This window comes from Danio rerio, chromosome 7, assembly GCF_052040795.2.
Source record: "Danio rerio strain M-AB ecotype USA chromosome 7, GRCz13ab, whole genome shotgun sequence".
In the NCBI taxonomy this organism is placed as follows: domain Eukaryota; kingdom Metazoa; phylum Chordata; class Actinopteri; order Cypriniformes; family Danionidae; genus Danio; species Danio rerio.
This window is the reverse complement of record NC_141027.1, coordinates 76211204-76228197: the sequence shown is the minus strand read 5'-3', so window position 1 is coordinate 76228197 and position 16994 is coordinate 76211204. Positions and strand designations below refer to the sequence as shown.

The window sequence follows — 16994 nt, the reverse complement described above, 5'->3', positions numbered from 1 at the left end:
CCCAATTGTACATAACTGTATATTGTTCACAAAATCAGAGGGGAATAATAGTTGGATTACATTCATAGAACTGCATAAACCTAATCGTAAGCCATAAACGGTAAACATATGGCTTAATTCTGATTGGCTGATTGGAATGTTGTTCCAGGATCAACATACAGTAGATGTGAATCCAGGATCACGCCCTACTTGGTGAAATCAGGTTGGTGGTACTGCCCTGTACCTCAATCACTTTCATCTTTATAATCATTATCACTACAACATCCTCTACCTTCAAAATCCTCTTCTTTATCTGTCTTTAGTAAATTTATTGTCAGTTTAAAGGAGGTAAGTGAAATGTTAACTTCATCATTGCAGTATTTATCCCCTTTTTGAGTGCAACATATAAAAGTCAGTGGATATTTTGATGAAATAATGTTCATAGAATATTTATTAATATGAATATTTATTTATTTGTTATTTAAATAAATTTTTGTTAAATTTTTTTCAGTAACACTAGTTACTTTACTGTAGCTTCTTTGTGTTACCGTAGTACTTTCTCGATTTACTTTATGGTATTGAGTATATTATTTAAAAAAAAATTGTATTCTATAAAATATCCATAATATTTATACCAACAATAGAAAATGTCTAATTTTGAGCTTTTATTATTATGATTTTGATTATGATTATTATTATTATTATTATTATTATCATCATCATTATTATTATTATTATTATTATCTTAATATCTTTATTATTATTATTATTATTATCATTATTATTATTATTATTATTATTATCTTTATTATCTTTATTATTATTATTATTATTATTATTATTATTATAACTTTAAATTCATTTATCTGTTAGTTTATTTTATTTAATATAACAAAAATATTTTGAATTTTACAATTATTTGAAATATAATTAAAAATAAATATTTATTATTATTATTATTATTATTATTAAATAAATATAAATATTTATTAAAATTATTTTAGAAAATAATAATTATTATTCACTTTAGTCAATACAATACTAATGTTTTAACTCCAGAAATATAAATTAATGAATCATTATTTGACAATATTTATCCCAAAAATAAAAAATGTCTAATTTTGAGCTTTTATTATTATTATTATTATTATTATTATTATTATTATTATTATTATTATTGTTATTATTATTATCATTAGTAGCATAATTACTTCATTATTATTATTACTTTATAATTAATAATAATATAATATTATTTTTCCTTATTATTAATATTTTTATTACCTTTATAATTATTATATAATTTATTATTATTGTTATTATTATTATATTTACTATTATTTTTACTTTGTTATTATTATTATTGCTTTATGATTAATATTGTCTTTATTATTAATATTACTTACTTATTATTATTGTTAATATCTTTATTATTATTATAACTTTAAAATAATAATTTTTTTGTTTATTTTATTTAATAAAACAGATTTTAAAATTATTTTAAATATAATTAAAAATAAATATTTATTATTATTATATTTAAATAAATATAAATATTTATTTAAAATTTATTTTAGAAATAATAGTTATTATTCACTTTAGTCAATACAATACTAATGTTTTAACTCCAGAAATATAAATTAATGAATCAGTGTTTACATTTTTGTTTGATTTGGAGGAAATCCTTTCAGACATTTATGAAATACATCAAATACTATTATTTTACTCCAAACCCATACGAATACAGAGAAACTGTGAATTTTTCTCTTTTTTTCAGACCTGCACATTCTTTTTATAATATTATATTTCTATTATGGGGCGGCACGGTGGCTCAGTGGTTAGCACTGTCGCCTCAAAGCAAGAAGGTCACTGGTTCGAGCCCGGATGGGTCAGTTGGTGTTTCTGTGTGGAGTTTGCATGTTCTCTCCGTGTTGGTGTGGGTTTCCTCCACCACTTTCCCCCACAGTCCAGTCAGACATGTGCTATAGGTGAATTCAATACTAACTAAATTGGCCTTAGTGTATGTGTATGAGTGTGTCTGGGTGTTTCCCAGTACTGGGTTACAGCTGGAAGGGCATACGCTGTGTAAAACATATGCTAGCATAGTTGGGGGTTCATTCCGCTGTGACGACCCCTGATAAATAAAGGTACAATGCCAAAGAAAAATGAATGGATGAATCATTTTATTATTATATTTATATTGTACATCCATTTTCTAATTCTACTTATATCATATTCAGCCCTGATTGCAATACTTTTATATGCAGGAATGTGATTTAAAAGTGAAGTGTCTGCATGGAAAAATCAATGATCTAAAATGCAATAATAAGTCAAGCTGGAGTGTGAGTATTGTTTTAAACGTGGGCCTGTGTTGCATCATAATTGACTAGAGCTGAAGTCATACTTCATAATTGGGGGAAAATGATATGAATGAAAGCTGTGCGTGGCCTGCTAGAGGAGCTATATTTGTAGAAATCTGATCTCTGGTCCCATGATTTAAAAGCGGCAGAGAAGAGCACTACTCTTTACTCCACCTGTCACTCTTATATCACTACGCTTAGACTTATTTTTATAAAAAGTCGGTGTCAAAATGAAAATCTGCAACAGGGAAGACTCAGATGTCACGGCGGGCAGTGTTGGCATTGAAAACGTAATTAATGACACTATTATTTATTTAATATATAGCAATATCCGCTTACAGGGCGACACGGTGGCTCAGTGGTTAGCACGATCGCCTCACAGCAAGAAGGTTGCTGGTTTGAGTCCCGGCCAGGCTATTTGGCATTTTCTGTGTGGAGTTTGCATGTTTTCCCCGTGTTGGCGTGGATTTCCTCCGGTTGCTCCGGTTTCCCCCACTAGTCCAAAGACATGCGCTATAGTAAGCTTGAGTAAGCTAAATTGTCCGTATTGTATGTGTGTGAATGAGAGTGTATGGGTGTTCCCCAGTGATGGGTTGCAGCTGGAAGGGCATCCGCTGAGTAAAACATATTCCGCTGCGGCGACTGTATATTAATAAAGGGACTAAGCGAAAAAAAAAATGGATGAATGATTTTAAAAAATATTAATTGTTAAAAAATAATTCAAATAATTAATACAACTATTGTTCGATGACATCACTAAATTCGTTACGAATAATATTAATATAATTAATAATTAAATGTCAATAAAACAGATTTCTTTCCACATATAAATATTATTCCTTGTCATCTCAGAATTAGATTTTTATATTAGAATATTAATTTATTTATCCATTATTTAAGCTCATCGCATAATGCTCCCTAAAAGCAAAGGAGCCTGAATATTTTTTTACAAACGCTAATATTACTCATTTAGTTCTGTTTATAAAGATTTTATTTATAGAATTGAGTTGTGTTACTGTAAATACAGTCATGCATATTCACATCATTACCACACGAGGGCAGCATTGTCATTCCTGTTAAATTTGGTTACATGTTCAGTACATTCTGTAGACGGTATGCTCAGTCTATATGATGCATGGTAGTACATTTTCTTCACACACACACACACATATACACGCACACGTTTACTTAATTATCTAAATGAAGACAATCTTTATCTATCTATCTATCTATCTATCTATCTATCTATCTATCTATCTATCTATCTATCTATCTATCTATCTATCTATCTATCTATCTATATATATATATATATATATATATATATATATATATATATATATATATATATATATATATATATATATGTATATATATATATATATATATATATATATATATATATATACAGACCCCAAATATACTCTTCACAGAAAACATTTAGCTTAATAAATCTGACAGGATTTGCTCACTGTAGGGTATATGGCGAGCTAGTGCTGTTCCCATGATAACCTGATAACCATTGATAACGCCCATTCAACTGAGTGCTAACATTTGATGCGGGTGCATATTTCTGCTAAAGTATATCTTGTTGCTCAGTTCAGGGGTTCAAAAGCTCATCCTTATCTCGTAACATAATTTGGGAGATGTTTTGAAAAAGAAGAAAAAGAAATGTACAGGAGGGCGAATCATTTTTACTTCAACTTTATAACCTCAAAATAAATGTGTTTCGCTCATTTCAGGGGCTCAGAAGCTCATCCTTATCTCCACCAGTCACCTGCGGCGACTGTAGATTCATAAAGGGACTAAGCAGAAAAAAAAATGGATGAATGATTTTAAAAAATATTAATTGTTAAAAAATAATTCAAATATTTAATACAACTATTGTTTGCTAATATCGCTAAATTCATTATGAATAATATTAATATAATTAATAATTAAAATGTCAATAAAACAGATTTCTTTCCACATATAAATATTATTCCTTTTCATCTCAGAATTAGATTTTTTTATTAGAATATTTATTTATTTATCCATTATTTAAGCTCATCGCATAATGCTCCCTAAAAGCAAAGGAGCCTGAATATTTTTTACAAACGCTAATATTACTCATTTAGTTCTGTTTATAAAGATTTTATTTATAGAATTGAGTTGTATTACTGTGAATACAGTGATGCATATTCACATCATTACCACACGAGGGCAGCATTGTCATTCCTGTTAAATTTGGTTACATGTTCAGTACATTCTGTAGACGGTATGCTCAGTCTATATGATGCATGGTAGTACATTTTCTTCACACACACACACACATATACACACGCACACGTTTACTTAATTATTTAAATGAAGACAATCTTTTTTACATATATATATATAGACCCCAAATATACTCTTCACAGAAAACATTTAGCTTAATAAATTTGACAGGTTTTGCTCACTATAGGGTATATGGCGAGCTAGTGCTCTTCCCATGATAACCTGATAACTATTGATAATGCCCATTCAACTGAGTGATAACATTTGAGGCGGGTGCATATTTCTGCTAAAGTATATCTTGTTGCTCAGTTCAGGGGTTCAGAAGCTCATCCTTGTCTCGTAACATAATTTGGGAGATGTTTTGAAAAAGAAGAAAAAGAAATGTACAGGAGGGCGAATCATTTTTACTTCAACTTTATAACCTCAAAATAAATGTGTTTCGCTCATTTCAGGGGCTCAGAAGCTCATCCTTATCTCCACCAGTCACCTGCGGCGACTGTAGATTAATAAAAGGACTAAGCAGAAAAAAAATGGATGAATGATTTTAAAAAATATTAATTGTTAAAAAATAATTCAAATATTTAATACAACTATTGTTCGCTAATATCGCTAAATTCATTACGAATAATATTAATATAATTAATAATTAAAATGTCAATAAAACAGATTTCTTTCCACATATAAATATTATTCCTTTTCATCTCAGAATTAGATTTTTTTATTAGAATATTAATTTATTTATCCATTATTTAAGCTCATCGCATAATGCTCCCTAAAAGCAAAGCAGCCTAAATATTTTTTACAAACGCTAATATTACTCATTTAGTTCTGTTTATAAAGATTTTATTTATAGAATGAGTTGTATTACTGTAAATACAGTGATGCATATTCACATCATTACCACACGAGGGCAGCATTGTCATTCCTGTTAAATTTGGTTACATGTTCAGTACATTCTGTAGACGGTATGCTCAGTCTATATGATGCATGGTAGTACATTTTCTTCACACACACACACATATACACACGCACACGTTTACTTAATTATCTAAATGAAGACAATCTTTTTTTATATATATACAGACCCCAAATATACTCTTCAAAGAAAACATTTAGCTTAATAAATTTGACAGGTTTTGCTCACTATAGGGTATATGGCGAGCTAGTGCTGTTCCTATAACCTGATAACCATTGATAACGCCCATTTAATTGAGTGCTAACATTTGAAGCGGGTGCATATTTCTGCTAAAGTATATCTTGTTGCTCAGTTCAGGGGTTCAGAAGCTCATCCTTGTCTCAACACATAATTTGGGAGATGTTTTGAAAAAGAAGGCAAATCATTTTTACTTCAACTTTATAACCTCAAAATAAATGTGTTTCGCTCATTTCAGGGACTCAGAAGCTCATCCTTATCTCCACCAGTCAGACTTCCATCAGTGGGCCTCAATGCCAGGTCAGTTTCATCTTCTCCATCACCCAGACACCCCTCACCCAGCATCCGTCCCACCCCAGGACAAACTTTCACAAGATCTCAAAAACCGCCCTCGCCCTGGGAAGCGGCTTCACGCCACCCGCTGGGACTCGTAGACGAAGCTTTCACGTTTCTGAACATCCAGCAATCCATCGCCTCCAACCTGCGCTCCGCTGCTCAGAGTAAACGTTTACCTGAGCCGCCGGCCGAGTGGAAGGCAAAGGTTGCCTATGAGCCTCCGCCGAAAAGCCAGAAAGACAGTATAAGTCAATCACCGTTGACTTTTCTGTCCCCGACCAAGAGCACGGCATCAGCTCCGGCTGGGCCTGTCCCTTACGGATCAGCCTTCAGACAGATTCAACCACAACGGTCCATGACGGTGGCTGATCTCGGGGTCCCACAAGGAGAGATAAAACATACGGGACCCCGTCCGCTGAGGCTCTACAAAGCCAAAGACAGCAGCACATGGAGGCGTTAGAAGAAACAGGGAACTACGGTGGCCTAAAGAGCTTAAATATGCTGTACAAATTCTGCAAATAGAAAAACACACTGCAAATTAAAAGGGGCACCTATTTTGCCCCTTCTTTAGAATGTGTCTGTAAAGTTTCAGCTCAAAATACCCATCAGATTATTTATTATAGCCTCCAGAATCTGAAATATTATAGCCTTTACTCTCAGAAATAAAAGTACATGAGTTGTCACTGGGGTGGTGCCTTTTCAAAAGGTTTGCATTTGTACCTAAAGGGTCCATATTAATACCTTAAGGCAGGGCTATTCAATTAGTTTGGCATGGGGGGCCGGTTCATGAAAAGCATCCCAAACAAAGGGCCGGAGAGATATGACTTGCTATATGAGTGATGACACAACTACATATAAGAGCCAATATGCTGTATTTGTGCTCATAAAGACACTCACGATGGCCTTTTCCACATTAAAATGTTAATATATTGTATTTTAAAACAACTGCATTGTCCAATGGACTTTTTTTTGTTTACAAACATTCAAATGTTGTATTTCAGAGCACAACAAAAGCAGTGCATTGCTGAATATAGGCTTCGTCTACATTCAGACACATTCATGTTATGTTTTGAACAGCAGAACAATTAGTGATGCAACAATATAGATTTTGGTTGGTCGATATAGTCTGAAAAATAATCAAGCTTTCACGGTTATCACGTCTACTGTAATTTAGAACAACAAGCTTTATATTTGGGAAGTAGCTATTTAGATTAACTGTTGTTATCATCCTGGTTCATGCGTATATAATCATTTTAATAATAATTCGTCTAATATATATTTTGTTTGCAACTCTCACCGTGAGATGTTTTCGACCGCGTGCGCCCGGAAAGAGGCAAGCGCATTGCTCCGCTTGTGCATACATATTGTCATTCTTACATTGGAAATAACAAACTTGCAAGCAGAAAAGACGTGATTTGGGAACGGCCGATGCTATAGATAATCCGGTGTGCGTGCGTAGTAGCCTCGGTGTACATACTTTGAATTTTAAACTAGCGCACAGTTGGCAACTTATCATAACTTTTCCGTGCAACAAAAACGCCAACACAATCTCACGGCAATTCGTAACTTTTTCATTTAGTGGCTAATTCGTATGAATTTGTATGATCTAATTCGTACAATTTAGTACGATTTGCTTATCCCCCAATGACGGTTGGGGTTAGGGGTGGGGTCAGGTGCCATGCCTCCTTTTTAAAATCGTACGATTTCGTACGACTGAATTCGTACGAATTAGCCACTAAACTGGCAAAACGTTAAATACTTATGTTTTCTCGTGAGATCAGGCTGGAAATGCGACTTAGAGAAGCCTCTACGATTATTTAACTATTACGAATTAAAGTGCAGGTAATAGTGAAATCAGCTAATCGTTACATCCCTATTAATGATTACAGTGCATTGTACAAAAGGCATTTTCTACAAAACATATCCAAATGTTTTCGGCTGTCTGCACCACTCGCTTACGGTGACCCACGTTCTGCGCAGCCTCTGCAGCTCATACTGAATTGAACAGACGCACAACACTTCATAGCTATAGCGGCCGTTTTTCGACTGAACTAAATAATTTTTTTTGTCTTGGTCACACTATATGGAGGGCCAAAACAAATTGCCTTTGGGGGCCGGGTTCGGCCCACGGGCCGCCAATTGAATAACCCTGCCTTAAAGGTACATATTAGTACCTAAAATTTACAAAAGTGTTCCTCTTAAAATTTTTAAGGACTAATATATAATTTTGACGTACCAATATGGACCCGTTAGGTACAAATATGTACCTTTTGAAAAGGTACCACCCCAGTGACAGCTCATGTACCTTTATTTCTGAGAGTGGAGCTGCTTTTGTAGCCTGTGGCTTTAAATGCAAATGAGCTGCTTCTCCCCGCCCACCCCTCACTGGTTCCAGAATTTGTCCCATATTGAAATACTATTGTTGTTATATCATGGATTTTTTTAAATGGACTTTTTTTATTTACAAGAGAGGCTAGAAAATTTGTAAAGCTCTACATTATTGTTGTTATATATTTATTATTGTTATTATTTAAATGGTGGGCCATCACAATGTTCTCCCTGTGTTGGCGTGGGTGCTCTGGTTTCCCTCACAAGTCTAAAGACATGTGCTATAGGTATATTGGGAAGGCCAAATTGTTCGTAACGTATGTGTGTGAATGGATGTGTGTGGATGTTTCCCAGAGATGGGTTGCAGCTGGAAGGGCATCCGCTGCTTAAAACATATGCTGGACAAGTTGGCGGTTCATTCCGCTGTGGCGACCCCTGATTAAAAAAGAGACTAAGCCGAAAAGAAAATGAATGAATCACCAATAAAATTAAACAACATCTGTCTCTTTAGTTTAATTTCTAAACGTTTGAATCACACAAAATCTGCAGATTTTCACATCTGGTCCTGCGATCACCGATGGGCTCCTGTACTAGTAGGCGGGGCTTCATTCGCCAATTTGAATGTTACACGTTTCCTCATTCAAAACTACACGAGCGACACGTCTTGTCTATTCTATAGTCTCTAATAATAAATGGGAAATAAAAGTGGGCGTGGCTTGCTTTTTCTACTGAGAGCTGATTGGATGTAGTAGGCGTTTCATTCAGAAAGATCCGGAAAATGGATTTAGAAGAGTTTTTACAAGCTAACAGAGAGCTCCTCCACCTCGCCGTTTCTGTTTGGTGCTAAGACTGACAACTGGTGAGGCGTGGTTAAGTATGTCAGCCACACCCAATACCCCAGTCAGATCTAATCTGAGAATTAATCTGAAAACTAACAGGAAGTGCATTTTCAGATTTTAATTTTAGACTACAGAGCAAACTACTGCATTTTTTCCTTATGACATGCACAGATCAATTGTTCAGCACAAAACTAGCAATGCGAGCTAATAAAGTCAATATGGTTAGTTTTGATTTCATGAGTACTTTAAAGGCACAGTGTGTCATTTTGGCCACTAGAGGGCGCATATTCACAACAAACAAAGGCATCATTTGATTACTCAGTGTGGAATCATGGGGTTGTGGTCTTCATTGTTGTCAAATTGATGATGTTTTCTCTATTTTTTAGTGTTTTTCTGCTTGCATGTGTTTTTTTCGCAACTTGCAGTGCAGCTGAGCTCTCTTGGCCACCGTAGAAAACTCTTTTTTTATGCAGGTCATGAAAGTGAAATCAAATACTGAATGAATTTCGCTGGAAAGTGAGTTGGTCACAGTTCTTATGCACTGGAGAGAATATCTGTTATTGAACAGTTTTCATATTTTGTGATTCACAAGTGTTTTCTGTTTATTTACGATTGCGAATTGCATTATGGGATGTTGACCTCTGCTCTGTCGACTTTTAATGTTAAAATTCAATTCTAAAATTTAACAAAGTGACTTTTATTGACATTTTAGTCATTTGAAAATAATATAATGTTTAAGTAATAATATATATAGAGTAATAAGTCTGTAAAATAACAGACAATTTACTGGCGGTTTATTACAAGGGTTTGCACTGTAATATTCAACACCAAACCAGACACTGTATAACACTTTAAACTTTTAATAATGTTCATAAAAGTCACTTTTTCTTTTCAAGGTTAAACGTTGTTGGGATCAAAGGATCAAAGTCTTATAATGCAATTAAAAAATAATTCATAGTTTCAAAAATTCAAAATTTCATAAATAAATGAATGAATGAAAACATGAATCACAAAAAACTGCTAATTTACAGATATTTTTTCACAGACTGAATACAAAAGTTGAGGGTCCAAGCAGGTCAGAAGGCGATACTAGAAGTCTTACGAAGATTGTTTTCACAGATACATTTGAGTGTTTTACACCTGGGTTTAATGAAACTTACAACAATCACCAGTTTTGACGGTTGAACACGCATCCCCTTGTGAAAAAGAAGTCAACCTGAAGGATTACTTCACTCCAGAATTGAATTTTCCCATTAATTTATTGACGCCGATGTTATTTTCATGTCTTTCCTGCTTCAGTTGAAAGGAAATTATTTTCTTAGATTTTTTTTTGTCTTATTTATAGTCCAAATATCTAAACATTCTTAAACATTTCGTAGACAAGTAAATAATATTTGCTTTCAGAAATAATATGACTATTAAAAAAAATGTAGGCTACACGGTGGGGAAGGTCGCTGGTTCGAGCCTCGGCTGAGTCAGTTGGCGTTTCTGTGTGGAGTTTGCATGTACTCCCTGTGTTGGCGTGGTTTCCTCCGGGTGCTCTGATTTCCCCCACAAGTCCAAAGACATGCGCTATAGGTAAATTAGGTAAGCTAAATTGTCCATAGTGTATGTGTGTGAATGAGTGTGTGTGGATGTTTCCCAGTGCTGGGTTGCAGCTGGAAGGGCATCCGCTGCGTAAAACATATTAGGGAGCCCCGGGCTCAAGGACCTTTTGGGCTCAGGGCTCTCTCCCGGGACAGCAAGCCAAACTTGCTGCCAAACTTGTGTGAACTCTTAAAACAATTATTTTGAACAAGCAGCAAAATGACTTTTTTTTGTGTGTATAAAAAACGCTTTAGAGTGTTTTTAGCACCGATTTGACCTTTTCAGTACACTTTTATTTCACTAATATTATAGCATCTGACTATAGCATTACATTTTTTAAAATATGAAGTATGCTTCTTTTTCACAAGGGCCTCACATTCAGTTTTATTGTGTTGCACTAAAGTGATTGTGCATGATACATACTAAAAATGAGAGATCTTCATATTGTGAGACATTTCTGCTACAGCATGTCAATGATCCATTAGCTGCAAACAATATATCACTGCAAAAAATTAAAGTTTCAATCAAATAATTCAATAATGAGAAGGTTTCAGATGTGGCGATGACAACTACAGTCCAGGGCCGGAGTGGGACTCCTTTTCAGCCCTGGAGTTTCAAAGCCTCAGACCGGCCCACCTCAGTTCACAACTGACTATATTAAAATAAAGTCATTTCCAATTCAGTTTCTAATGACACTATCACGTCTTTTTTGAGAAAACAGCTGCTTTAGAACGTCAAATGTTCAACAACCCTAACAGTATTATATGTCTTAACAATAAATATGAAAAAAATAAATTACTTTGATGAGGACCGAACATGGGTAAGAGACGTCGTAACCTAACGTGCTAACCACTGGACCACAATCTATATATAGAAGGACGGCTCATCTGGCTTATTAACCTGCAGGCTGCATCAACCTGAGTAGAGCTGCGGTATAATAATGAATAAAAAGGCTGTGGTCAAGTAAATAAATAAATAAATTTTTAAAATGTAACTGCTGAGAGCAACAGATTTTGGAGCTAGGGAAACCGGCCCTCGTGGCCAAAAAACAGACCGGCCCACCGGGAATTCTCCTGGTCCTCCCTATTAGCCAATCCGGGCCTGCTACAGTCTGTTTGCTCGTAAAATTCACTGTAAAAAATGCAGGGTTCCACACAAATCCATTAAGTTAACTTAATCATTTTCACAAATGTAAGTGGATTGAACTTAAAACAATTAAGTTGTCCATAAAAACCTCAAGAATTGTGTTGATTCATTCATTCATTTTTCTTCGACTTAGTCTCTCATTTATCAGGGGTCGCCACAGCTGAATAAACCACCAATTATTCCTGCATATGTTCAGCTGGAAGGGCATCCGCTGCGTAAAAACTTGCTGGATAAGTTGGCGGTTCATTCCGCTGTGGTGACCCCGGATTAATAAAGGGACTAAGCCGACAAGAAAATGAATGAATGAATGAATGTTTTATGCAGCAAATGCCCTTCCATCCGCAACCCAACACTGGGAAACACCCACACACTCTTGCATTCACACACATACACTACGGCTAATTTAGCTTATTCAATTCACCTATAGCATATGTCTTTGGACTTGTGATGGAAACCGGAGCACCCGGAGGAAATCCACACCAACATGGAAAAAACATGCAAACTCCACGCAGAAATGCCAACTGGCCCAGCGGGGACTCGAACCAGCATCTTTCTTGCTATAAGGCGACAGTACGTACCACTGAGCCACCGTGCCACCCTGTTTATAAAATTGGAAAGAGAAAAAACTAATTTTGTCTGTGTGCTACAAAGCTATTAAGCAGAATCTGTTGAATCAGTGACAGCCATACTCGTTACATAAGCCTCACTTTAAAAGATTAAATCATTCTTTAGTGACCTGGTGAGACCCTTTAGCACATGCCCTGTTTGCCCAGACCCAGAACTCCCTTTAAGTCAAGAAAACATGTTCACTGAACATTCAAAGTGTCACTTTTTTGTGTGTTATTTTAGTCTTTATGCAAATATTAGCGAAAGCATTAAGAAAATGTAATTATTTTAAGTCATTAAGAATTTGTTTTTTATTTTGCAAATAGTACAGGAACGTTAGTTCTAGGGTTTTTATTTTAAAGTCTGTGTGAAATGAAAATCTACAATGTTTATTTTGCTAGCACACAATTGACTATGTGGACATCAGTAATAGAATGATTTGCCTTAATCTAATTAAGACGATAATATGATTAAGGTGTTTACATGAGTTGCTTTTTGAATGTTCCTTGCATGATTCAGTTTTACATGTTTTCAAGAGTTCACACTTAGCTGATGATTTATAAAAGCTTGTTTGGCATGCTGTCCCGGGAGAGAGCCCCGAGCTCAAGGGCTCCTCGAGCCCGGGGCTTCCTCCCGTTGGCAGAGCAAGAGGGGAGCCTGAGCTCGGTGGATCTCAGAACTCCCCGGCTGCGGTAGCTAAGGGAACACAAGGGGTTAGACAAAGCTTGATTGTTATGTATGTTGAATGTCTTTGGATGGTGGGAGGAAACCGGAGAACCCGGGGAAAACCCACGCAGACACGGGGAGAACATACAAACTCCTCACAGAAACACCCACCGGTCATGTGGGACCAGGGCCGGCAGTGTTCTTGCTGTGGGGCTCACAGTGCTAACCACTGGGCCGCCGTGCCGCCCAATCAGAGGTAAAGGAGGAGAATAGGGGAGGAAGGGGGGTTTCTTCCAAACGGAGATAAAATGAGCTGAAAACTGTGGTTATTTACAGTAGCTTAGGGCTCGTGTGATTGGAAGATAATAATTAGCAAATGCGAGACCCGCCGTGATAAATCATAAGCACCTGATCCTCTCGAAATTAGTTTATGAATAAACTTCACACAGTGTACATTAGTAATGCGTGGATGGCGGTTATATCTGCGGATGCTGCGGATAATCCGCGGGTCGGTCGGGTAATAAAAAATACTTCAAGTTTATTTTAATTATGTTGAACACAAAAGAAGCAACAGTGGTTAGCACTGTCGCCTCACAGCAAGAAGGTCACTAGTTTAAGTCCCGGCTGGGTCAGTTGGCATTTCTGTGTGGAGTTTGTATGCTCTCCCCATATTGCCGTGGGTTTGCTCCAGTTTCCTTCACAGTCCAAACACATGCGCTATAGATGAGTTGAAGAAACTATAATGGGTTGTAGTGTATGAGAGTGTATACGTATTCCCCAGTTCTGGGTTGCAGCTGAAAGGGTATCGCTGTGTAAGACATATGCTGGATAAGTTGGCGGTTCATTCCGCTGTGGCGATCCCTGAAAAATAAGGGACTAAGCCAAAGGAAAATTTATGAATGAATGAATAAATGAAAAGGCAAGGCAGTGGCGCAGTAGGTAGTGCTGTCGCCTTACAGCAAGAAGGTCGCTGGTTCGAACCTCGGCTCAGTTGGTGTTTCTGTGTAGAGTTTGCATGTTCTCCCTGCCTTCGTGTGGGTTTCCTCCGGGTGCTCCGGTTTCCCCCACAGTCCAAAGACATGCGGTACAGGTGAATTGAGTAGGCTAAATTGTCCTGTGTGTGTGTGTGTGTGTGTGTGTGTGTGTGTGTGTGTGTGTGTGTGTGTGTGTGTGTGTGTGTGTGTGTGTGTGTGTGTGTGTGTGTGTGTGTGTGTGTGTGTGTGTGTGTGTGTGTGTGTGTGTGTGTGTGTGTGTGTGTGTGTGTGTGTGTGTGTGTTTTCCAGAGATGGGTTGCGGCTGGAAGGGCATCCGCTGTGTAAAAACTTGCCCGATAAGTTGGCAGTTCATTCCGCTGTGGCGACCCCGGATTAATAAAGGGACTTAGTTGACAAGAAAATGAATGAATAAATGAACGCAGGAAGGAAGATATGCTGAAGAATGTTGAGAGGAAAAACAACTATAGACTATTTTATTTTTCCTTCCTACTACACGTGTTTCAGAATGAATGTTTTGTGTTCAACAGAATTAAGAAACTCTTAAAACCACTCAAGAGAGAGTCATTTTTGGATGAACTATCCCGCTAGGACATTAATGCTTGTTTGATTTACAGTCTGCAGCTCCACATTCTGAAAGTGACTGAAACAAAACCCTGCTCTGCACCTCTATTAAAGTAACATGTTCAGAAATCTCTACATGGATTTAGTTTGATTTTTAGAGGAGAAATGTGTGTGCAGACGTCAAGCAGTCTAGAAATCAGGCCTGGGGGAGAGTTGCTTTCAGCACTCAGTCTGTAACAAACCGCTGTCTTGTTATATAACGTTTGGGATGGTCTGGCTGGACGCCTGAACTTGTGCTCGTCAAACTATGCGGCAGCTGACACTGAAGACTGAACCCTGTTTTAAATATGGCTTCTGCTATTAATCTGCTACTTGTGATAAATAATATACGCCGAAGGAAAACGTACGTTGGAGTGCTGAAAAAAAATATTCAGAGATGATTTATTGGATTTACTCAACTTTTTATGTTAAGTGGTTGTAAACAATTTATTTGTGTTGAATTTAAACAAACAAATTAGGTTGAACATTATTAAACTTAATTTGTTTGTTTAAATTCAACACAAATAAATTGTTTGCAACAGTTCTGCATGCAGGGCGAGGCAGTGGTGCAGTAGCCTCACAGCAAGAAAGTCGCTGGGTCGCTGATTCGAACCTCGACTCAGTTAGTGTTTCTGTGTGGAGTTTGCATGTTCTCCCTGCCTTCGCGTGGGTTTCCTCCGGGTGCTCCGGTTTCCCCCACATTCCAAAGACATGCGGTACAGGTGAATTGGGTAGGCTAAATTGTCCATAGTGTATGAGTGTGTGTGTGATTGGTGTGTGGATGCTTCCCACAGACGGATTGCAGCTGGAAGGGCATCCGCTGCGTAAAAACTTGCTTAATAAGTTGGCGGTTCATTCCGCTGTGGTGACCCCGGATTAATAAAGGGACTAAGCCGACAAGAAAATGAATGAATGAATGAGTTCTGCATGCAACACTTTTTTCAGGGGCCATACTAGATAGGATGCAAAAAATATTCCCTAACACTTTAATGAAACGGATGCTTATAAGGCTAAGACGCAACTTAGAGTTGTGAGGCATAAATAATTATGTAAATTTCAATTTGCAGGACGTAAAACTAGAACTATTCCTACATTTTACAAATAAAAAAAGTTTACATCTCACAATTATGATTGTGTGTCTCTAAATTCTGATCATTATTTCTTGCACTTGAAAATTGACATCTTGTAGTTCTGACTTTTTGTAATCTACTTTTACATCCAGCTAATTTTGACAATTGAAGAGTTCAGATGCGAAAACCTCTAAGAGCCATCTGAAATGTTCGTCTAATATGAGCATTTTTTTCAGGCTCTTTTCTTAATTCTGTAATTTTATGGCAAAGAATAGTTTTTTTTTTATCGATTTTAATATGAAATAATTGAACATAATCATAAGAGGCTGACAAAAATGCTCATTGTTGAAGAAAATTCCAGATTTTCGCATCTCAATTCTTGCTTTACATCTCCTGGTTCTGATCCTACATCTCACAGTAGCTGCGTCTCATTTCAGGGTCTGCATCCTCCAAAGGATGCATTCAAAGAGCATGTGTCAAGTTGTGCTTGCTAACATTAGTTAACGCACTGTGAGTTAGCATGAACTAACATTATTTGATGGCTGATCAGACATTTGCGTTAACAAGCAGTTGGACAGGTGTACCTAATAAAGTGGCCGGTGAGCGTAAGTCTGTAAAATAACAGAATATGTATAGTGGCAAGGTTTTTGTAGCATCATATACAACACCATTCAGACAATATATCACTTTTAAACTATTAAAAATGTTAATAAAGGTTCGTTTTTAACCTTTTCTAGGTTCAAAGTTGCTGGAAGAAAGATCAAGATCCCATAATGCATATGCATAAATAAACAGAGCTAAAATAAAAAACATGAATCGCAAAATACAAAAAACTGCGGATATTTTTTTACAGTGTCGTCCATGTTGACCACAACTTTGTTTGACCAATCCCGAACCCCAGAACGACCCGTAATGAGTGAACTGTGCAAACACAGTGAAGTCATAACCTGAGCAGACACCTGCTGTCTCCGTTACACTCCAAACGGTTAACGTGCGTCTGTCAGTGTGTGTGATCAGTGCTATTTATAACCGTGTGCTATTGAAAGCGGACAGACGAGCAGCCGGTCCTC

The 16994-nt window shown here is 36.4% G+C and overlaps 1 protein-coding gene across 1 annotated transcript; it reads left to right on the top strand.

The window, feature by feature from the left end:
• Window positions 1-5905: 5905 nt before the first annotated feature.
• Window positions 5906-9106, top strand: LOC147836226 (uncharacterized; the record flags this gene model as incomplete). Its single annotated transcript, XM_087260118.1, has 1 exon — window positions 5906-9106. A coding segment is annotated over one exon (642 nt), but the record flags the coding sequence as incomplete, so codon positions are not given.
• Window positions 9107-16994: the final 7888 nt, after the last annotated feature.